This window comes from Pleuronectes platessa, chromosome 17 (genome assembly GCF_947347685.1).
Source record: "Pleuronectes platessa chromosome 17, fPlePla1.1, whole genome shotgun sequence".
Taxonomy (NCBI): Eukaryota; Metazoa; Chordata; class Actinopteri; order Pleuronectiformes; family Pleuronectidae; genus Pleuronectes; species Pleuronectes platessa.
In genome coordinates this window covers 6,491,858-6,516,318 of record NC_070642.1, presented here as the reverse complement: position 1 = coordinate 6,516,318, position 24,461 = coordinate 6,491,858, and the positions used below count along the sequence as shown (strand labels likewise).

Here is a 24,461-nt window from a genome sequence, read left to right as displayed (position 1 = left end):
GCAGATGTGGCGTGGGATGTATGCGTCTCTAATGTTGAACTGCTCTCTTATTTACCAAACAGGTCGCTCTTGTTCAGCAATGACAGGTTTGAATTACAGGGCCTGGGTTTCCTCCAAGACTACCCAACTCCCCCCTTTCCTGTTCTGTGGTGTTTTAGTGTGTGCGTGCGCCTGTGCGTGTGTGTGATGCTGAGATTAGACATATAGGAAACAATATACCTGCCTCGGTTGTGTAGTTTTGCCCTGAACCCAGACATTAACAAAAAAAACTTCAGACCTTGTCTCCTTTTTTTTCCAGTCCATCGCCCCTGAACTGACGGGTGCTGGAGTTTGCTACTTAAGTATACCTTACACAGACTCACTCACACACACACACACACACACACACAAACACACAAACCGGGGCCTTCTATATTCCTAATACCCCTGATAATTTGAGGGTATATAGTCAGACAAGATGGTGTCAGATATCGGTTTGATCTGCCTCAGGGCTGTGATTTGCCAGATTAGCCGTAGGATTACTTCTGTGATCACAGCACACTTATGTCTCATGCACACACACACACAGTAATAAGTTGTAACATTAGCTCTTCGCGGAGACCGTTTTATGTGTGTTTCACAACGGGGGTTTTTTATGCCTCAGTTCTCAGCTTCGCAAAACATTAATCCATTTACCAAGATTAGCTCATTCTTTAGCTTCCTTGATTTTCTATTTTGAGAACGATCAAAAGCCTTCAAGCCCCAAAAGCTGAGGAACAACTCAGCAGGTTCTGTTAAGTGTCTAAAAAAACAGATTCAGCGATCCATCGTATATGCGTGGCTCTTTTCTCCCTCTCTCTCTCTCTCTCTCTCACTGGGTCTGTTAAAGGCATTAGGAACATGTCTGTGACTCTGCGGTAAGATTAGCTCTCACAGCCATTTCATGTGTATTATTTAAGATTTGTCAAGGTGTCCTTGACATGTCAGCTGTCTGGGTCAGGTCAGTGAGCCGTCAGGTTTTAAAGGCCTCAGGTGAAAGCCTTTAAGCCAGTGTGGAAATGGCTGGACCCCAGTTGTGCCACTGAATGTGTTGCCACTCATGAGCTCTGAGTTTCAACACTCGTAGGAGTAAAAGTAAAAGTAAAATTTAGCACCCAGCTATTTGGGGTTTAGTTTTCTGATTCAACTTTTTGGAAGTCAACCAGTCGCTGCTGTTGACCAAAAGCTCAGAGTGTGCAATCCAGACTTGTTAATCTGGAGTTAAGTAGACACACTTAAACCAGAGCCACAGTTTCAAGACTGTACTTGGGGATTAAAGTGCATACTTTAAAAAATGTAATTAATGCGTAGCTTCAGGGCACGTGAGGTTCAGCTAACCTGCTTCTACCTGCACTGATGACCCCACATGAGCCACCAAACAGCTCACTGCCACTCAACCATCCAGGGTCAGGTCAAATATTTAACCTCACTCATTGCTCTCCTGGAGCGAAATGTTTCTGCCCTCCTCACCGATACCTCTAGTTGTTTATGGCAACCACAAAGTTTGGTTTATGTTCATGTTTTGTAAGATAGTGAGAATTCCTGTGTCTCACTCCCACCGAAGCTGCCTCAGGAAAGGTCAGCTTTTATTATCTTGAGCAAGTTGGAGTGGTTTATTTGTAGGCTGCAGGTGGTTTGGTTGCTATGACGCATGGAAGAAACTGTATGAAAACATGACAAGTCCAAAGTGCTGAGCAGTTCATCATGTGTAATTTAGCAACTTTTTATCATCTGGATGGGGCTAAATACTTTTGGTGGACAATGTGCCTGCACCTTCCTGAGCTCCATATACTGCAAAGCCTTTTGTTGTTGATTTCTATGTTGTTTCAGCCAAAATATGAATCTCTAGATTTGTCTTTACATACTGTTTGTCTTTACATTTTTTCTCTCTATCCTTACCTCCCTTATTTTCTGTGCCTCAATCCCTTGCTCTCTGTCAGACAACCAGTATCTGAAAGTGATCTGCGTGCTCTACATTTGAGGGTGTCAACTTGACAAGGCTTTGCACATTATCAAGAATAACTACTGTATGCAAGGCCTTTGAGGCGGTGTATTGTCTGGTATTTTGGTCGTCTGGACGAAATAAGGCCTTCTGGTTCTTATTGATGAGATTTGCATCGCTTCTCTTCAGAGCTACATTTCCATTGAAAACCTATGGGAGTGCTGTGGGTCTCCCTTTATGTGAGTCCACTGTTGGGTTTCAAGGTGTTATTTTATCAAAATGTTCATTGGGATTTATTAATAATAGTAATAATAATAATAACTTTGTACATTTCAACACAAAGTAGAAAGTGCCTCAGAACAGAAAACAAATGATCTGAGTGCCTAGAGAATAAAGGTAATAGTAATACTAATAGACATAAAAGAATAAATAAAATAACCTGGCACCCAAGTAAATTCAAGAACATGCCCCATGAAAAAGTTCAAAGCTGAGATATAAAAGAAGACTCCAAGTCACACAGCCTAATTTCCTTGCAAAAATCATGTTATTTTGCAATAATCTGTGAGGTTGAAGTGTGATTATTTGATTCAAGTGCAGCAATATCTAGTTTTGTTTCTATATCTGTCGGAAATGTTTGTAACTGCAATAGGAATTTCAGTAGTTTTTAATGTAATCACTAAGTGCTTACATTAAATAGTTTAACATACAATAGTTTAACATACAATAGTTTTATTTATTAGTTTTATAAAGGCTAATTCTGAAGATCTGCAATAATGTGAGTGAGTGTTGACACACAAATTGGAGTAGTTAATCAGACAAACCTGCAGGCTTTGTGAAGGGCAACACTCTAAGTGTGGAGTTCTAAGATTTGTTTTTTTACAAATACAGTATACAAACAAACTCCCACTCTGTTTGGAATTCCCTCTGACACTGAAACTATTCTGTGTTGAACAGGGATTTCGCTTCATGCTTTCCTCTACACAGGACCCACAGAAGCAGGTTAGAAAGAGCTTTTTCTTCCCTCAGGGAACCGTTCATCACTAGCTTTGACAGTTAAAGACTTTAACATGAATATTTTAAGCATTTAGCTCAGTTTCTGCTTCAGAGCAAATAATGAGTGTAGCAGTAACATAAGCTGCTGTACTCGTCATTATTTGTCTGTCACTGCAGGGAGATCGTAGAACAGAATAATTTACAAGAAAAAGGGACATTTAAAAAAAAAAAAAATTAATGTGAAAGCACAGGAAAAGTATATGTTGGAGCAGGTGATGGGGGGAGGGGGTGCATCTCAAAGACACCTCGGCTGGTTGTAAAATAGGGATAATATGTGACCCTGAGGGCCCCTTCACCTTCACAGTTAATCTGCAAGGAGAGAAATGAGCAATCTGGGTGTCTTAAAAGCTTGTTTCTTGTCCTTTTACTCTGTTGTTTGTTGCCTCTTTATATGCAGAATATATTCTGCCTACGTGTCAAGTTACACTTTCTTAAACTCACCTGAGAAGATGAGATTGTGTTTGCAAAGAGTTTATTTTGTGTGGCCCCTGGGGTTTGTGTGAACACTCTGTGATAGATAGCTACTGACATCCTGTGTCTAATCCCCTCTGTGCTGCAGCAGAACATAGACAGCTACAAGGTTAGGGCAGGATAAATGTGTGATGCATACAAACAGTCAGTACAAAACAAAGATTCACAGCACATGGATGATTGTGCGTTCTGTATTTTATAATTAAATGGAATAATTGAAGACTACCCATCAGTCTATACTCAATAACCCTTAATGACAAAGTGAAAAGGGATTTTTGCAAATATTATAAAAAATATTACATTTATATAATTCCTATTTACCAAAGTATTCTGTCCCTTGTTTATGGCACTTTAAGTAGTAGTCCGTTGTATCCTGTTAGCCTTACAATTATTGAGATGTATCCAGGACAGGATTCATCAACACTCCAGAGTTTTGGAACCCCACAGTCACTTCCTGGTAGGGTTTTATCTGTCACAACATATCCTTACCTAATTTGTCACATTCCTACGACATGACTCTTTTCCATAAGAAAACAAATGGCATCAATCTAACTGACCAACAGTGTTGAATGCAACATGAGTATAAAGTGTGACCAACCTTGTTGCTAGCAACTGTTGTGAATGTAAATCCAGCATATTTCTATAGCGCACACATGTTCAGTATACGTGAATGGCCATAATAAATTGGATTTATACGACACCTTTGAAGATCACTTTACAAAGTTTAAACATTACTAAAACAGATAAATAAAATATATGAATTAATGAAATACTAGCTTAGGGGCTCTTAAACATGTTTTCACTTTGTCACAAAGGGGTTTTCGAACAAAGATAATATTAATTAAAAATGTATTTACAACATGAGAGAATGCATAAAACGTGACTGGTTCTAGATACTAAAAAAGTAATTTTCATCTCTGTGGTGCTCAGTCCTACGCTACAGTTCCTGTGTATGAGGCAAAGCCCATAAAGATAGCCGTCTCGGATCAAAGTCCCATGCTCTCCCATAAAGCATGATCAAAGCCCCTATTGAGCACAGCGTTGTCATAACTTCTCATAAGCTGGCCGAGCAACTCGCCAGGCCTCAGCTGGATAAAGATGACTTGTTGCTCCTGCCTGGTTAAGATTATTACCACACTGTGAAGGGGATAAACCACTACATGTGTCCAGACTGGCAACATGTAGTAGACTTTGTGAACCTCAGTTATCTTTGCATGGGATATACATTGAAGAATATCTTGATAAAGGATGCTGTGCTGTACTAAATTGTAACTAAGGGACATTATTCATAATATACAATAAAACAAATATATATTCAGGATGAAATATTGTGTCAAATAGTAAAGGTGATTGTCTGAAACCTCTCTAACTGGTTGTTAGCAAAAGTTATCATTTCAAGTGTTCATTGTAACTACTGAGGTGTTGTGCTTTCCCTTTAAGAGCAACGAAGTTCGGTGCTTTTGTCCTAAACAGGAGCTGTTTGTCGCTGTGGCGGCAGAAGGCTCACAGATAAAAAGAGCAGTGGCCACTTGGAGTGGGGGGGGGGAGTGGCCTGGTGCGAACAAGCCTTTACTCTTAATCCAAATCAACCGACCAAAAACATCATCACCACTCACAGAAATAACTGAACCGCGGTGCCACATGTAAATCAATAAGAGTGTAATAGCAGCATAGCATAGTGAATTACTGCTTCTCAAACTGCTCCGGAGAATGTCTGGAGATTATCCAGAGTTCAGTGAATGTGCATTGGCAAATAATACATTGTTTTGAAAGCTGCGAGTCTTCTGATTCTATCTGTGCAAAATGTTTTAACATCCCTGTATCGCAGTAACAGCTGTTTGCATAGAATTAGTTCAGACTTGTGGCTACGGCTCCAAGCTGCTTTCCACACAAAAGGTTCTTCAGGCTTTATGTTTCCTTTTTATGCCAAGAAAAATGGGTGAGGCAAAACAAACCTGTCATCTTTGTGACTCTGTAGATTTGGTTCAATATCTTTCTCTAACTCTAATTTACTGACTTTCAAAGGAGACCAGCATTGTATTTTAGGTACTTTAGTTTCTGGCTTGTGCACAAAACTGTGGGGTTAAAACAAACTGGGGGGGGAATTTAAAGATCAGCACAACATTTAAAGTGGTTCAGAGTGACATTGCTTCAAAGGGACCATTAGGTTCAGTTCAAGTTCAGCTTAAATTCACTTAACAAAAGTTAAGCTTCAAATATTTAGGTAATACGTGTTGTAAATCAACAATGTATCACTTGGACTTCACTCTAATGTAGCACATGCAGCAGAATGGAGCTCCCATTTTTTCAAAAACAAAAGTCAAGTTTGAATAAATGGGAACTGGCACTTTATTCATTCAGACTAGTTTGATTGCAGTCCATCGACCATACCACAGGCTAATTATGCTCACACTGGACTTTTCACATTTGTTGTCACAGAGTAAGGCAACACTTTGTTGAAAAAAGTTGTTGATTAACAGTCTCATGGTTTTCTGTTATTTTTCTGACTATGACAAATCCCCAAAACTCCACATGATGCTGGATCTTTTGTAGCCGTAATTATAAGGTCAGCATGGCTTTGTTCTCAAGTGTCCCCCTGGTTTCTATTAATGAGTAATCATTTTTTACAATGCCCTCTGCTAGACCTTAACACAAACTAATTGAAATGATCTAATTTGTTTCTTAAATGGATAATTTACAGAAAGATTCAAACGCAGACAAAACAAAAACAAAAAGTGTTAGATTAATAGTTGTCATTGCATTTGTTACCAGAATTATTTGGGCATATTTATTCCTAATGGAATATAAAGTATATACTATAGATAATATATATTAGTATTTATATAATAAGATTTATTTATGACCATTATATTCATGGCACTGGCAACACATATGTTTTCAGATAAACAACACTTTGTGAACTTTTACTTGGAATTTTCCAGACACCTCCATTACCAACACAGACACACACCTTCCTAACAAATGCACACACACATACACAGTGTCTGTCCCTACTCACAGGAGTAGGGATGACAGGTTTTGACCCAACCATCATCATTAAGTCTTCTGGCCTCCGGTCCTCAGCTGTCGCCAGGTCTCCTGAAATCATCTTGGTCAAAATAGTGTCTAATATCATCTTTGTTCCATTTCATCTTCCTGAGATACAGTTGATCTTTAAGTTGCTATTGATAAATGAGGCTGGAGCGACAGGCACAGCTGCACCAGGCGTCTTTTTATCATCAGACAAGTCTGAGATGTCACAGCTCCAAAAGCAGAAAAGCAAACAACATAAAAATCCTGCCATACAAAAGGTTAGCAAATGATCGAAGAGGGAGTGCCAGAGAAAAGAAAAGAGAAGAAGCGTTGACCCCTGCAGCTATAACGCCCTCAGATGGCCCATATTCAGACAAAGCAAGGACAAGTAAAAGCACAGAGGAAAAAAGATTGATGGTGTGCGATGAGGTAATAACAGAGGAAGTAAAGCGGTGCAGAAAAATCTGCCTTTTCTTTCCCTACTTTGTTAATGAATGACATCAAAAGAAGCGTCAGACTGAAGCTACAGGCTGTCATTGAGTGAACATGAGATCATATGTCAACACAGGAAGGTGGAATTAGCGATTGAAGGGAATTTGTGGCAACACAATCCAAGTATGATGAAAGTAATGTTTGTTATTATGGCTTATATGGACTTTATTTTAATTAAGACAGTGACTTTGACTGTGAGGTTCAAGTGATAGCTTTGAAGTTGTGATAGTGTATTGGTTGTGTGGCCAAGGACTCGTATCCTGTTTTGCCTTTGGAACAGTGTATTCAAAGTACTACAGGGTTCATTGTTCTTTGTCTTTTTTTTTTATATTGTGACTTAAAATTCAACTCATGCTGAACAAGTAAGTTGCCAAATCTCAAAATTGATGTGCTCAAATTGTACAGTCCGATCATCAAGCCAAGCTCCTTGACCCATCGACTCCTCCAGACTTCCAATTGTCGAGGAAATAGAAATTGATTTGCTTTCAAAACTACGGGAAAAAACCCTTGGCTTGTCCATACGTCTCATTCTGTGTGCCAAAATGTAAATATATATTTTAAAAAGATTTCACATTTCTCTCTGGTATGTCTTTCGTGATAGGAGGAGGAAACCTCAAACAGGCAGGAATGATGTTGCAACAGCTCAACCAATCTGGCTTTTCTGTCTATATGACGTAGCATGTCGCTATGTCCCAAAAGGCACTGAGTTTGAGGTATTGTCAGAAATTCAACTAACTGTCCGGCGCACCTTATCGCCCCTCCCGTTTCCCTGTGCACGGCACAACACACAACAAACTCATGCGTCTCAGAAATGGGGCCAAGAACATGCTCAAATTGCATTAAGCATAAGACTTGTTACTTAAACAGGTCACTGTCTAAATTGTCTCTCAAATGAGACATCGCGACTTTGCCTAGACGAGTGTCTTTGTCTTTTATGCATCGTAAACACTGTTTAATTAAATTAAATGACTCATCTTGTTTTAATACAGTGTCTTGGCTTTAACAGGGGAACAAGCTGCCTCAAATAAATGGGTTTTTTATCAGTGCAAGACATTTCTCTTTCTGTTCTGTCGGTCATGTAGTTCTTTAGTTTTTGTTCCTGTCACTGTGACCATGTTCAATCAGATCTCCTGCTATGTGGTTACTGGTCTGCAGGTCTTGCTGCACTTCTTTTTTGCCCGTGGGAGGAAGTTAAAGGTTCGTCGGTGCAGAGACAGGTGTAAAGCATTGGTTCCACGTCTGGAGGTCTTCTAAGAAAGCCTGCTGCTCTCACTGACCACACATGACCATTTCTGTCTGGCATGCTTACAATTGCACTGAACCATGCAGTGTGAGGTTGGCAGGTTAAGAAGGATTTCTGGATTCATTTCATTCCTCTGGAACGAAGATTCCTTCTGGCACTTTTCTCCTTTTACAGACGTTCGTCTTTTCGGCTGTAATTATGGATTTTGATAGCACAGGATCCAAAAAGACGTGGCCCCCTTTTTAATCCTTGCCTGAGCACAACGCTGGATCTGTGAGCTCTCGTTAAGATGAGACTTGGAAGAGACCTAATATAGATGTCATGCTGACTGACAGCTTGTAACTATTGGCTACGGTGCTCAAGTCCTGCCTCTATGTCTGGAATTTGTGCGCACCCGTATTTCATCTCCCAAGAATTCAGGGGAATGGCAGGTGCAATCAGAAAAGGTTATGCTCACCATCTATTCAGCTATTGAAAAAAACGTCCTCCCACACATGTAACCACGTAGACAACCATTTCTCACTGCTGCAGAATATATATATATATATAGTAGATCAGATTGGTTGATAACTCTGAAATGTATCAGCAACTGTCTGTCACACAGAAAACAGAAATTCAGGCGAGAGCCCAGTGTCAACTGGGATTGGCTCCAGCCCCTCCACAATCTTCAGGCCATACGTCTTCTGTGGCAGCCGGACATAAACTCTTTCTGTTTTCATCATATCTTCACAAATGGCACATGACACATTCGTACCACATGAGGCATGTGTTTGATTATGGAAACATAGAAGCCTGTGGTTTCTCCTCAAAGTCAAATGCAGCATCTAGACACGGCTGGTGTATGAAAATGTACCCATGCTCATACATGATGTTGCATGTACAAAGGGATGAGTAACATAATCTCCTCTACTCACTGGTTATTGCACTTAAACTCTGGTTGTGTTGCCCTCCATGTGATAATGAGTGTGTCCCCAGCTGACCTCGATTTAAACTCCATGTTTGAACAGCACTGGCCTGATCCAGTGTTTATTGGAGGCCTGCTGGAAACACGATGCCCTGTGAATCACACTGTGTCGCTTCTGAAGCTAATGTGTCAGGTCCTCCTGTAACTTATCACCAACACTGATCCCTGATTCGTGATGCAACAGTGGCCTTAAGTTTTGAGATATTCTTTCCTTTTTTAATGTTAAGGTTTTGGGGAGGTTTATTAGAGAAAATATTAAAGCCTTATTTGTATTTGTGATACATATACATTTATATATGTATTTGTATTTGTGATACATATACATTTAATGTGCAAGACTGTGTACATAATTTCTTTAAGAGTGATGGAACTACACATCCCAGAAAACATTGTGAATGACCTCTCTCCAATGACTCAAATTAGTATAGTGTTGCGATATATTATGGTCTGTGTTTTGTTTGTAGGTATATAGCGTTTAGTAACCTAGTAAATCATGCTGAATGATCCAATCACTACCGATCGTATAGCCGGCATAATTTTCCCAGTTGTGGTAAACATTTCCCTGTTAACAACGAGCTCCAACAATCAAACGCGTCACTATTACACCTAAGATTATGTATATATATAATATATATATATATATATACTCAAACTTTAACTGCTCACATTCAGACATGAGGTTTAATTATTGAACTGCTTGTTTCACACGCCATTAGCTCTGCTGTGGTTTAATCCTTTGCCCCTGTGGGTCTTTTTAATATTTACAGTCTTATTATTGTCTTCCTGCTGCACACACAGGCTCACTTTGGGGGATTGTTAATATCCCTCTCAGTATCTGCTTTTTCCACAAGAGACTTTGTGTAAGCGCACACGCACACTCACACACAGGTCTACTTATCAGGCACAGGCCAGTGTTTTTCTGCCTTAACTAGTCTCATGATGTCATTTGTACGGGAGCGCTGGTAGCCCGGGCCTATTTCACGGCTAGGTCGAGCCCCTAATTGTGTGCAGCGTTCCAGCGAGAGGCACTAATCAGGGCGAGGCAGGCCCAGCAGCCTGACGCTTGACACTAATTGCTCCTGCTCAGACCTGAAGGCCTTGTTCATGAAATATTTACCCACCCATCTGTTGACAGTTAACCTAGGCCTCGTCTCTGATCCTTCACCCGCAGCCCCCCCCCCCCCCCCCCCCCCCCCTCTTGGTACAGATAGACGCTCATGTTCAATAACAAGCACACACAAAGGCCAAGTATGGTCACATTTATTTGCATCACAGATGATATCTACATCAATATCTTATGTTAACTGAAAACATCACATACTTATGCATACACTTATACTGCTGCTACACTGTGTGTGTACAAACATCCCACCCCATATATCACACATACAGTAAATAATCTCTCACACCTCTATTTGCACACATATCCTTGGTCCCTATACTTAATATTTTACATGCCATGCACAATAATCATGCCATTAGTTCCATGAGCTAGGTCTATTGGTGTCCGGGTCACAAGGTTTGTTTCTGACTGTACAATGTCAGTCTTGTGTCAGTTTAGATTTAACAATTCAAGCAGAAACCGTTGCTTTAAAAAAAATTGTGAATAGGCCTAACCCTAACACCTTTTTCTAACACCTTTTTTTTCCAGGTTTTTCTTCTTTCTTCTGTTAGAATTTCACAAACTTCGAATCAGGTTTGTCTTGTACAGCTAAAAACTTAAACATGCTTCAAGCAGGGTGCTTGTTATATTTTTGAACAGGGTCTCAGGAAGTATTCACAACTGTTACATTGTTTAACATGGTTTAAAATTGTAGTTGAGGGACCAAACCATGGTGGTTTGATCCGGACTGAGACCACCTCTGAGACCACCAACTACATATTGTCATTTTACTTTTATAGAAACCAGTACAACAGTGGGAAACTGTGAGAGGAGACCCCCATGTGTTAGATTCATCAAGTATCCCCTCTCTCTATAGTCAGGTCCTTCAAGTCTGGCTGCTCAAAACAACTATAAACACTATTGCCTTTAGAGACTGTAAGAAAATACCAATGCCAAAACCATTCACCGGTTCATTAATGTACTGTACATCTCCCACACCATTTTGGAATTGACCAAAGATTTCACCACGTCTTACCCCAGCACTGCGGAGCTTGTAGGGCCTGTAAGCAGACACACATACACATGGTTTACTCTCAATCACACTCAGTCCCAAGTGCTTCTCTGTTTCTCTCCTCTGTCAGCGCAGCGCTGAGTGAGCGGCTGGTGGTCTGTGTTTACCTTATTAATTAGCCCAGTGATCCAGAAACACTCTCCCTCTGGTAAATAGAATAACACTGAAAGGTTAGTCAGGGCCCGTAGGAGAGGGTAAAGAAAATAAGAGAGGGCAGGAGGCGGGGAAAGGAAGAGAGAGAGAGGTAGAGAGACTTGGATAGAAAGAGAGGGAGGGAGTGTGCCAGCATTTTAAGTTTGCTTTTGAGCCGTCATGAGTAGAAGTGATCAGAGTCGGCGGGGGAAACCTGACGCGCTGGGTTGTCATGTTGCAGAATTTAGAGCCTCTGTGATCATCAGTCAACACCATGTCTTTCTTCTTCAACCACACTACCACCTGGCCTTTTCTTTACCCCCTTCATTTATATTTGAATCTTGGGTGCACTGTAATGGCGAATCCTTTCTTTTCTGCTTTTTGTAGACAACCGACAAATTGAGGCTAAAATCACAATCTGAGGAACAGAGATTAATCTCATCTGGATAAATCTGAAATTAATCCCTTCAAATTGCTACGAAAAAATCACCTGACATTATGCGAGGAATAGGATAAATTATTACTGTTGACTGGACAGATTCTTGATCCGTCTCATCTTCGTCGTTTTAAGAGTCTGGGCCTTAATGGCGGGAGCAGGTATGCTATGCATCTTTCCAGTTGGCTGGAGTGGATACAAATGGGAGCAGCGCAGACCAAAATTTAAAACAGGCCTTTAGTAGACAAATAGATATGCCTGAGAGCACTGTTATGAATCCATTCCAACTATTTCCAATAACTCGGCTCCTCCATTTCGGGCCACATATCTGTCCTGAGGTTCAAGGCCATACATGGAAAGCCGAGAGAGGGAAAGAGTGCAGTGAAAAGAATTACATTAGCAATACAGAGTTTTCCCTTGGTTACTAGTTCAAAGCAGGGCGGAGGAAATGTGGTTTTGATTTAGCATAGTTGGTTTAAAGTAGGTTAAAGGTCACTTTAAAAGTCCGCTTTACAGAAAAAACGCTTTTTTTAACTCATGAATTATTTATTGTGTTGTAGCACACAAGCCGCCCAGAGCTAAAATCCAAAAGAAGCATGATTTAATAACTCATGTTTTTCACATATGTATCCAGATGCTTTGTGTGTGTGTACTTTTAGACTGTGCTCTAAAGTGGTGCCACTTGACATCTGGCTGTCATGTTAATGTGTCCAGTGAAACTTGAAGGGATTTACGGCCGTTCTCCCCCATGGAGTGAAATTCCTTGCCAATAGCTAGAGTTAATTTGCGCCTTCCCATTACCACTAATTACAGCATTCCAAAGATTTTACTCTGACGGCAAAACAGGCTAAAATACGACAACAACCCTTTTGCCTCTTGGGCCAGACTGCTTAAATCGCAGTTGCAAACGTCTTGAGTGCTAAGGACCCGATTGGCAGTGGCAGAGAGCGACCACTGCGCTCACTTCCTGGTCCTTGGTGCCATTTGCTGGATAAATTAAGGCCGCTTTCTTTATAGTAGGTTTGTAAATCCAGTCTGTGATGCACAGGGGAATGTTATTTAAATCATGTTAGCATTTGATTAAGTCCATTAAAGCTGAAGATTTATCTTTTACGAATGAGGTTTATCTGAAATTTTAATTCGAGGAGTGGTCCAACTGCGCTGCCCCCTCTACTCTGTGTCTGTGGGGGAGTCTAGTTATTATTGACATCACAGTGAAGTGTCAACTCTACTCTGCCTCAAACCTCCACCACTGAAAATGCCCACAATGAGAATCAGGGCAGAGGATAACCAACATAGAAATAGTTTTTCCTCTTGTGATAAAATCAGTACCTAGATATTAATCATAGCCACACTTATTATATAAATAGATATATGGTGTGTGCTGTGAAAAATTTAACATCTTTTCATTTCCACAAATCTTTTGTAGGGTTAGACGAATATTATATAAGTATATTAAGTAAATGTTTATGCCCTTTGTAAAACCTTTACTTTTAGGAGTTTTGCAGATTTAAGGATATCTCAGGATCTCCTGACTTTTTGACCTTACTTCTCCTCACATACACCAGTGTCTCCCCCATTAAGCCTGTATCATTTATCTCCAGCAGCCCTGCTGGGATCATATGGCCATATCTGATTCTCCTACTTCCTCTTCTTCCCTCCTCCTCACCTCCAACCGGGTTTGTCCGTTGCTCACAGCATACCGGACGCTACTGCATGGCTCCCATGAGGAGCTAACGAGAAGTCCAGATAGATGTTAAGCAGCTGAAGGCTTTGCGTGTGTGCATGCGCGTGTGTGTGTGTTCTTATGCTTAAACCATTTTAAGCATAGGACGTTTTTGGAGAGTGAGGACATTTTTGACTGGTCCCCACTTCTTCAAAGAGCTGTTTGAGGGTTAGAATTAGGTTAGGGTTAGGCATTTACTTTGGATGGTTGAGGTAAGGGGCTAGGGAATGCATTATGCCAATGAGTGTCCTCACTAAGATAGAAGTACCAACATGTGTATGTGATTCAAAGCTGTCAATATCAGGAGGCTTGATCAGGCGACATTATTCAGAGTGTGTGGTAGTGTTAATCGAATCATATCTGGTGGAATCCTAGCTGCTGGTTAGAGCTCTTTTTTGACTGATCTGATTTGAATGAAAAGGTTTGGTTCCATCGGTGTATTTTCCGATTGACAAATCATTGGGACCATTCGGGACTTTAATTTGGTTCTGACATCTTCAACCTTGGTTTGAATTCAGTCAGAAATCCTTTAGGATAATCTTTAGCCCGGCAGGAATTTCTGGATCAAATCAATCAGTGTAAATGTTTATTTATTGCTTATGTCTTGAGTTGTCTGCAGGAGAAATATGCTGATAATAAAAAGAAATACGATTTTCTTTCACATCTTAAAAGGAATTTTAGTATTATGGTGAGATCACTGAAAAGTTTTGACAGCCGCGTCAGTTTTCATGTCTTCAGTGATCCTGTACAAAAAGGCGTGTGCTGCAGAAGGCAGATCATGAAGAGAAGATCTTGCTGAGAAGTCTCAGAAAGTCTGTTTTGGGTTGGCTATTGCTTTGACTCAAAAATATAAACCTGATTTATCTCCCTCTTTTTGTTTTTCAGCCCTGTAAGGCCCTTTCGATTCCCCAAAAGGTAAGACCTGCCAAAATCGTTTTTGCCTCTGTTGATGTTCTGGATTGCAAAGCTCTCTCCTCCTCCTCCCTTTATTCCTGACATCCATCCATCACTGCTCCTGTGGAGCTATCATTCCTTAGTAGTGAGTCATGAGAGTTATTGATGGGAGTTGTGAGACTCTCTGTGTACCTGGCCTCTGTTACTCATGGGCCTAGAACTCCTCATCCCTTCATTATGCAACAGTAAATGCTGCTGCCTCAACTTTAATCAAGGAGAATGATTGAAAGAGGATTAAAGCTTTTCCAAGGTTTTGGGTTACAAAAACACAAATTCGTTGAGTTTTGCATACAGTTGAAGACTAAGACCTGAGACTGCCTTTAATACTTACAATACAGTTAAACAGACAAAAGCCTGAAGCAAAATGTAGATGAAATAAGCAGCATTGGATATTTTACATCTTCTTTTCTTCTTACTGCCAGTTTGTTGACTAACTCCAAGTCTCCTCTTTGTTCCAGCTATTCTGAGCTGATAGCCGATTGGCCAGTGGTGGTGCTGGGGGTTTGCACAGTGCTCATTGTGGTGTGCGCCCTAGTGGGCGTCCTGGTGCCTGACCTCCCGGATTTCTCTGACCCATTGCTGGTGAGTGTAGAACTACAAGGCTCTCATTTCTGGATACATGTAATCCAGCCTCCTGCAACACAAAGCTTCCAAATAAACAGCCTCATCCCAGAGATGTTACATTGATGGTCTGATATTAATACTGGATAGTACACGCAAACGTGAAATCACAAGTATGATATTGCAGTGTAATGAATGAATTCTCTTTTAAACACCTTGTATCCTTCTCTGTCTTCCCAAAGGGTTTTGAGCCACGGGGAACAGCCATTGGCCAGCGACTGGTCACATGGAACAACATGGTGAAGAACACAGGCTACAGAGCCACACTGGCCAACTACCCCTTCAAATATGCTGACGAGCAGGCCAAAAAGTAACTTCATGCACATTGCATTACATTTCATGTAACTGACGCTTTTATCAAAAGCGACGTACAATAAGTGCATTCAACCCACCGAGTTCAAACCCAGAACACCAAGAAACAAGAAAGTAAAATTTCTTCAAAAAGTGCTACTAGATTTTTAGTTTCAAATTTTTATCGGAAGAGGTATCTTTTTAGTTTGCGGCGGACTTCACATCTCTTACCGCCACACAACGAAGAAAGATCAACTGTTGTTGTTGAGTATAGGAAAAACTAAATATTTTTCAGTTTATCAATTGAAGGGTTTTTGTTTTTTTATCCAGCTATTAATACTAGTCTCTTACTACCATTTCAGAATGTCCCTTCTTCTACAGAGGACCTGTAGACGAGGGTGGGAGACAGGGTTTGCGGGGGAGGAGAGTGTGAGAAGGATGAGAGGGGAGGAGGGGGCCGGAGGAGTTGAGGGATGCTGTTGATAGACACACTGAAAAGTCTGAATCCCCTCCTGAAAGAAAGGGGCGCGATGTAGAGATATGTCCGTCTGCAAGGTCATCCTCTGTCCTGTCAGGGGGAGTCTGTTCACTAATCAAGTGCAGGTCTTTACGTGCGTCTGTCTGTCCCTCTGTCAATCTTTCCCTCTGTCGTCTATCTGGGTCTGTCTCTGTATGACTGTTCATGCTCAATTTTAAATAATTGTTCAGAACTGATAATTTAATATATATGATTGAATATATAAACACAATCTTTATTGATACCAGAATATTTTGATTATTGTGTGTCGCTGAGCTGAGATTGAATCACTTCATCTCCTCCACTTTGACGGTGCAGTTTGAATGACATTGACGTGAGGTCACATCGTTCTGAATCAGATTTTCTATCCACGTGGCTAAGATTAGAAATTCAAAAAATGCGGCTCCACTCTGCTGATTAAAAAATTGATCCTTTCAGCAGCAGCCTAGATCTTCCCGTCTCTTGTCTCTTGCCGTCTTTGTCTTCCTCTCGGTCGCGCTCCACATGTCTGTCTGCAGATGTAATTGTGTACTTATACATGTACGGTGCACCAGAGGCCTCTGCTGCTGTCAGCAAGCTTCCCCCTGCTTCATCCCCTTTATCTGTCAACCACTCTGTCTCTCTCTCTGACAGTCACCTGATTGCTCTGCCTTTCCTGTTTGTAGCTCAGGATGTGACTGAGCCATAATCCTCGGTTGAAATACGCAACACACAAAACACAACACTACTTGGCTGCAGTATTATTCTTGCAAGAACACATATTTCATAGTCCTCCATGCTCAATCAGAGCCACCATTATGATTATTATAATAATGACAGGAGTATCCCAGAACTGTAGGGAATCATTTATCTGATTTTGGAGGGAAGAGCAATTACTGCTGCTTATTTCATCACCGAGCTTCAAATCCGCTTCCTTCGTTTTGTCTCATGCTGAGTTTTGGACATGTCAACGTCTCTGTTCACTGTTTGCCTGAGTTCATAGAGACCAAGCGGGCTCCACCGGGGTGGGGAATCATGAGATGCTTAGGTGCTTTTCCCTCTTGTAGGGGATGTTTTCATCAAAAAATTTCTCAAAAGCACACAGAACACTGGGTGCTGGACAGAATTAGTGAGGACGAGAATGACTGCACACCAATGAATTCTTCCATGAACTTTTTTGTTTAGCCTCCTAGGTAGCTAACTCCGATCTCCGATTTTGGGATTTTCATCTCAAGCCTTTTTAACATTGTTTAGTTTATGATAAATTATCTTAAATATACTCCATCAATGTGAAAAGAACCATAAAGCTCAAAGAACAATACATGCATTGTCCAGGACTCAAAGTCCCAAACTCTTATCTACTGTTATTTTAACTAACTGCTAAACTGAAGATTATTTCTCGACCATTCTTTTCAATGTTGCCATTGAGGCATATTTTTAATAAAGTTTACATCTGAGTAATGTTAACATTGGCAAACTTTGCTGTCTTGCAGTCACCAGGAGCCCCGGTGGCCAGAGGACCACTTTGACAGAGACAAACGATCAGCAGAGTGGGACTTCAGCAAAGAGTTTTTCTGTGATGTGCCAGGTACGTTTCTTAAACACACCAACATACAGCAAACCAGGTTACGGGTAAAGCTGAGGCAAAAAAAATTTTGTTCTTTCAAAACACATATATTTTAACAATCGTATTTATTATTAGTATTGATGTATTTTTAAAGACTACTGACAGCACAGACTGGGGCCCTCAGATTTCACTGGCCCTGCCCTTGGATATGCCTCTGTCTTATTGTACATGTACTTTCCACATATGAGAAGTCAACAAATTATTTATTGATAAACTAAATGAGTCACATTAGTATGGGCTAGTGTTCTGCTACTAGTTATTTTCCGGTCTGATTGTTTGTCTCTTATTTCCCAGCTATTCAAGTTTCAGGGAAACGTTTTCTTCCCTTAAAGTAATAACACTTTATTTAATGCAGGTGACAGTTACTCTCGATTGGTGTTCACATCAGCTGAGGGGAAGAACCTGTGGAATATTCAGGCCATCAAATCAATGTGCAACCTGGACAACACAAGGGTAAGTACATGAAACAGCACAAACCTTGATCATGGGCAGTACTGAGTGATGCAGAGGAAGTCATCATTAGTTTCTATATTTCTTTTAACCCACTTGTGTATTATTGTTTCTTCCTCGTCTCAGGTACGTTCTCACCGGGACTATTGGAGTCTTTGTCAGCGCACCAATGACGCCTCCTGTTGCCCCAGCTGGACGCTTGGTAACTACATTGCCGTCCTCACCAACAGGTCGTCCTGCCAGAAGATCACTGAGCGCGATGTGGCGCACACGCTCAAGATCCTACGCTCGTGCGCCAAGTACTACCACAATGGCACACTGGCTTCTGATTGCTGGGACATGGCCCTGCGGCGAAAAGACCAGCTGAAGTGTGCCAGTGTTCCCCGGAAGTGCACCAAGTACAACGCCGTCTACCAAATCCTTCACTTCCTGGTGGACAAGGACTTCCTCAGTCCCAAGAGCTTGGAGTTTCCTCCGCCTGTGCTCAAGTACAGCATGCTCTTCTCCCCCACAGAGAAAGGAGAGTCCATGATGAACATTTACTTAGACAATTTTGAGAACTGGAACTCGTCAGATGGCGTCACCACGGTCACAGGGATCGAGTTTGGCATCAAACACGACCTCTTCCAGGACTACCTCCTCACAGACACAGTGTACCCTGCCATAGCCATAGTGATCGTCCTAGTTGTCATGTGTGTCTACACACGCTCAGTTTTCATCACACTAATGACAATAATTGCAATCATCAGCTCTCTGATTGTGTCTTACTTTCTTTACCGAATGGTCTTCAACTTTGAGTTCTTCCCCTTCATGAACCTCACGGCTCTCATCATCCTGGTAGGCATTGGTGCTGACGACGCCTTTGTGCTTTGTGATGTCTGGAACTACACCAAGTTTGACAAACCCCATGCCGAGCTGTCAGAGACAGTCAGTGTGACCCTGCAACATGCCGCCCTCTCTATGTTTGTCACCAGCTTCACTACTGCTGCAGCATTTTATGCCAACTATGTCAGCAACATCACTGCCATACGCTGTTTTGGTGTCTACGCTGGGACTGCCATTTTGGTCAACTATATCCTCATGGTGACATGGCTCCCAGCTGTGGTTGTGCTACATGAGCGCTACCTGCCCAACATGTTCACCTGCACCAAGCCTCCGCACCCGCAAAGTGGTTATTGCACCCGCACTTTTTGGGCAGGACTCTGCCAGAAGGCCAACAAATGCCTGTTCACTGTTTCTGAGGCATCCAGGATCTTCTTTGAGAAGGTGCTGCCCTGCATTGTCATCAAGCTGCGCTACCTCTGGCTATTCTGGTTCCTCGCCATCACCGTGGGCGGGGCCTACGTGGTCTGTGTCAACCCAAAGATGAAGCTGCCGTCTCTGGAGCTGGCAGAGTTTCAGGTGTTCCGATCTTCGCACCCGTTTGAGCGCTACGACGCAGAGTACAAGAAGCTCTTCATGTTCGAGAGGGTTCACCATGGCGAGGACCTTCACATGCCAATAACCATCATCTGGGGGGTGACCCCTTTGGATAATGGAGACAACCTGAACCCCAAAAACAAGGGGAAACTGATGCTGGATAACACCTTCAACATTTCCAGTCAAGCGTCTCAGCTGTGGATTCTCAACTTCTGCCAGAGGCTGAGGAACCAGACGTTTATCTTTCAGTCAGAGGAGCAGGACTTTACCAGCTGCTTCATTGAGACATTCAAACAGGTCAGTGCTGCATGTGCACTAAATATCCAAAAGAATTACAGTAGTAAGTTCAGTGCCAGTTCTAATCCTGGCTGTTCTCTTGCTCTGGAGCTACTTCAGAATTATTCTGTATCATTAGTGACACCTCCTCCAACAGTTCTACAATATGCTGTCATTTCTAATGTCTGTGTGCTGGGCGTTGTGTACAGTTTAAGGAGCAGAGTGAAGTTAGAAAACTTTGTGTTTATCTTACCTAGTTTATCTGCAATGAAGATTTTATAGTTGATGTTTTCTTTCAAATTAAATTTACAATTTTTACTGTTCACTTGTGGTGTATATATAAGTTTGAATGATTTACTGAACTGCTTTAATTTACGTACATTGGCTATTGGCTATTTCAGACGTCTGTTAAGAAATCGACAAAATCTTCAGTCCCAAGCTCTCAACCTTTCAAAATAAAAGCCCTGTAATTCAGCTGATATACAGCAGTAGAGCAGTTGAATTGATGTTGTTACCATGACACAGATCAGCACCTGACAATGTTTGTGTCAGTCCGATATGGTGACATATAAATATCTTATTATTATTATTATTATTATCATCTAAAAATGATCTGGATGCTATCTTGACAATTGTGGAAGTAGTCAGTATATGTTTTCAATATGAATGGACATTGAAGGACATCTTACCGACTCTACCCCAGTATAATGCAAATTCCCGAATGTGACCTGATAAATTTACTCATGTTTCAATGTCTGAAGTTTAAACATTTTTTTAAATGAAAGTTTCAGTGGAGATAATAAACTGTTTACCTTTGCCCGATTTGAACAGTGGATGGAGAACCAGGACTGCACAGAGGGCTCTGTCTACCCCTGCTGTAGTCAGTCCACCTTCCCCTACAGGCCTGAGGTCTTTGAGTTGTGCATCAAGAGAGCCATCATGGAGCTGGACCGCAGCACCAACTACCATCTGGACAGCAAGACCCCTGGGCCTCGCTTTGATATCAATGACACCATCAGAGCCATAGTGTTGGAGTTCCAGAGTACCTATCTCTTCACACTGGCCTATGAGAAGATGTACCAGTTCTACCTCGAGGTAGGGCCCATCATATTTCTTATTTCATGTTCAATTGTCAGCATCATTTGCACACAAACTCTCTGTAGCAGTGACTTGTACATTTGTGGGTTGACTTGCTCAGTACGTACATGATGAGTTTTCAGACGTGAGTGCTTTGTGGTTTAGGTCGATGCGTGGATCACAGAGGAGCTACGCCACGCCCCTGCAGGCCTGAGTCACGGCTGGTTTATCAGCAACCTGGAGTTCTTTGACCTGCAGGACAGCCTGTCAGACGGCACCCTGGTTGCAATGGCGCTGTCGGTGGCTGTGGCTTTCAGTGTCATGCTCCTGACTACCTGGAACGTCATCATCAGCCTATACGCCATCCTGTCGATTGCAGGCACCATATTTGTCACAGTGGGCTCCCTGGTGCTCCTGGGCTGGGAGCTGAATGTCTTGGAGTCTGTGACCATCTCTGTGGCAGTGGGGCTGTCGGTGGACTTTGCGGTCCACTACGGCGTGGCCTACCGCCTCGCTCCAGAGCCTGACCGTGAGGGTAAGGTGATTTTCTCCCTCAGCCGCATGGGCTCTGCAATCGCCATGGCTGCACTGACCACCTTTGTTGCCGGGGCCATGATGATGCCCTCGACAGTGTTAGCCTACACCCAGCTGGGCACGTTCATGATGCTGATCATGTGCATCAGCTGGGCCTTTGCTACCTTCTTCTTTCAGTGCATGTGCCGCTGCCTGGGACCTCAGGGCACCTGTGGGCAGATTCCCCTGCCCAAAAACATGCAGTGTCAGGCCTTCACTGAGGCCACATCCACAGTCCCCTCAGCTAAGGGGAAAGGCTCTGGCCAGGCCAAGTACCAGCTGGACAGCAGAGATGGGCAGGTGGAGCATTATGAGTTGGAGCCGCTGGCGTCCAGTCAGAAAACTGAAGACAAACCTAGAAATGAGGATGAGGTCTGTACTAAGCTTTATAATGGAGTCCCGCCACACCACCACACAGCCCCTTATTCACACATTCATTATAAAAGCAAAACTGAGTCTGGGAGAGCTGGCACTGAGAACGGGTTTGTCGCCACACTGAGCGCACCTTCCATGTGCCAGTACTCTCAAAACACGCCCTGCACCTGTCGGGACCCAACTACTCCTCACCCGTCTCAGCAATTAAGTCCTCCATCCTGCGCTCAGCCTCCCCAGGACTCTACTTCCTGTCCTCCCACCCCTCAGCTCTTTCCTCACTCAGGAAACACACCATGCAAACAAAACACTTCTATCTTACCTGCAAATGTGGACCCAGTCTACACACACATCGAGTGCCGCATGCACTATATACACTGTCACCCCACCCACTTCCACCACTGTTCACAGGGAATGGTGGCCCCCAGACAAGGACCTGTGCACAACTGCCATCTCAGGAAGTACTGCATCCACGCTGCCGACCTGCAGGCTGGTTCAGCCAGAGAACAGAGGTCCACAGGCCCAGTCTCCAGCTCAGACTCTGCTGCACAGGACGAGTATCAGAGACATGAAATTAGTCAGTCAAATCTTGACCAAAATACCAGCGACAAAGCCCAAACGCAACCTCACCCTCAGTGCCCCTCCCCCTCACTGGACTCATCGCACACAGCCTGTCACGAAAGACAGAAGACGAGGGACAGAGTCCATTGTTGTGGTGATAACCACGTATCCACCACGACCGCAGAAACAACAACCCAATTGGATGCTTGTTGTCAAATCCCTGGCAACCAGGAGAAGCTCGAAAATATTCCCGTCACACGGGAGCAAAGTGTCAAAAAGTGCAAGCGGAGCTCCAAGAGTGAGCGGGCGTCCTCTGCCTCTCCAAAGAAGCTCTACTGTTTTAACAGGACATTGAAAGTGAAGTGCAATTCAGCTTCAGAGTTTAACGTGCCAAAAAGTGAAACCAGCGTGCCTCCTATCGCAATAAACACGAATCCCTCATCTGAGAGCTTGTGTTGATGATGAGCGGATATTTTGATCTACTTGATCCAGAACAAATGGTAAATGTCCAGAAAGAGAAACAACCTACTCAGTGTTTCTGTGCAATGAGACAGTGTTCAGGATGTGTTTGCTGATCAAGTGCCTCAATGTGTTTTATCAACCAGCACGGACCCACTTAACATAATCTGTTTACATTCTCTTTTTTTAGTTGTACTCACCTTTTCTTCACATGACAGATTCTGTGCTTGATTTTACAGTGAAACACACGCCATTGATATAAAGCTATATCACAGTGGGAAATAAATGTTCACTTTTTCTTCACAAAGACAACTCCATTCAAGTAAAGTGTTCAGTGTACAGCAGCCATTTGCACCGACAGGAAATCGTACAGTAAATGTTGTGATATTGTGTAATTATAGATATATACGTTGTCAGATACCATCGCACCAACTTCATCTAGAACGTGGCAGATTTTACAAGCTGATAAAAAAAGTCATTGCCGGACACTTTTTGTATTTTGTGGGAGCAAGTGTTGAAATCTCTATGTTGTGTTCAAGTCTCCACATGCCTCAGATAAAAGATGTACTTTATGATTAAAATGTCTTTTTTATCACTATTGTCCTGCCGTCTGCTTTTGTCTGCTCTTTCTGTCTTGTCTACAAACACACACATACATACACACAAGACACACAACCAGGCCATGAAATGAGATGAGGCTCATTTCAAAGCAGGAATATCTTTAATCATAACAGTGTACACCCGTTTCTTTGTCTCATAACTGCTGGCGCCTCCAGTGATATCTGTTACATCTGGCCTGAGGTCAGTGCCCGGATTTAAACGGGTCTGCCTGCTCTCTGGGCTCATGTCGGCTTCATTTACACAAGACTAATGGTTCATATTTTATTACTGGTTGTGATACAGATCTCATCTTCTCAAGCCTGCGAGTCAGAGAACATCATCAGGGTTCCTACACAGGAACTGTTGACTTTTGAAAATGGGTTTTGGAATTTCCCCTTTAAAAAAAACTTATTTTGGGAAAGGTTTCATATATATTTTACAGAGAAAGCTGTTAGGGGGGGTGAGGCTCATTCAATGTATTGTATAAAGTAAATGTAGTTCTGTGACAGCAGTCGTCGGCAATGGTTAAGCTTGTATGAAAAACTGGAATTTTAAATGAGTTGTGTAACATCAGAATAAACCCTCACATTGTAATAAACCTTTTTCATATCCAAATGACTTTTCACAATCAGTGTTGAAGCAGCTGTAACTAACATTTTTAAAATAAAAATAGAGCAAATTATTTAAGTGTAAGAAAGGTGTCAAAAATTACCACTTGAATTTCCTCCTTATCCATACATGTGTACTGATCATTAGTGTGTCTCAGCCTGTTTCGGTTTTGGACCTGTAACCTCAGTCTTGTGGCTTTTTTTTCTTTTTCTTTTTGTCTTTGCAAACTATTTCAGAGAAATTTCTCACATTCATAAATGGCAGTTCCCAAATTTAATTTAAAAAAAATTCATTAAGATTTCATATTGTTTTTTTCAATTATAATATTACCAGGAAAAGCCCTGTCTCAATGTAATCGTTTAGGTCTGGGTCACCTCTCCAGCTAAAGAGAT

At 42.1% G+C, this 24,461-nt stretch overlaps 1 protein-coding gene across 2 annotated transcripts in view; it reads left to right on the top strand.

Annotated features, from left to right (window-relative positions):
• Positions 1-23,455, top strand: part of disp1 (dispatched homolog 1 (Drosophila)) — an 86,561-nt gene extending 63,106 nt beyond the window's left edge. For both annotated transcript variants that reach the window (XM_053445690.1, XM_053445691.1), the window contains 8 exons: positions 14,570-14,599; positions 15,097-15,220; positions 15,442-15,569; positions 17,540-17,634; positions 18,029-18,126; positions 18,250-19,839; positions 20,650-20,913; positions 21,061-23,455. In XM_053445690.1, the coding sequence (XP_053301665.1) occupies positions 14,570-14,599; positions 15,097-15,220; positions 15,442-15,569; positions 17,540-17,634; positions 18,029-18,126; positions 18,250-19,839; positions 20,650-20,913; positions 21,061-22,860 (4,129 nt within the window). In that variant the 3' untranslated portion in view covers positions 22,861-23,455. The remainder of the gene's footprint in view (positions 1-14,569; positions 14,600-15,096; positions 15,221-15,441; positions 15,570-17,539; positions 17,635-18,028; positions 18,127-18,249; positions 19,840-20,649; positions 20,914-21,060) is intronic.
• The last annotated feature ends 1,006 nt before the right edge of the window (positions 23,456-24,461 follow it).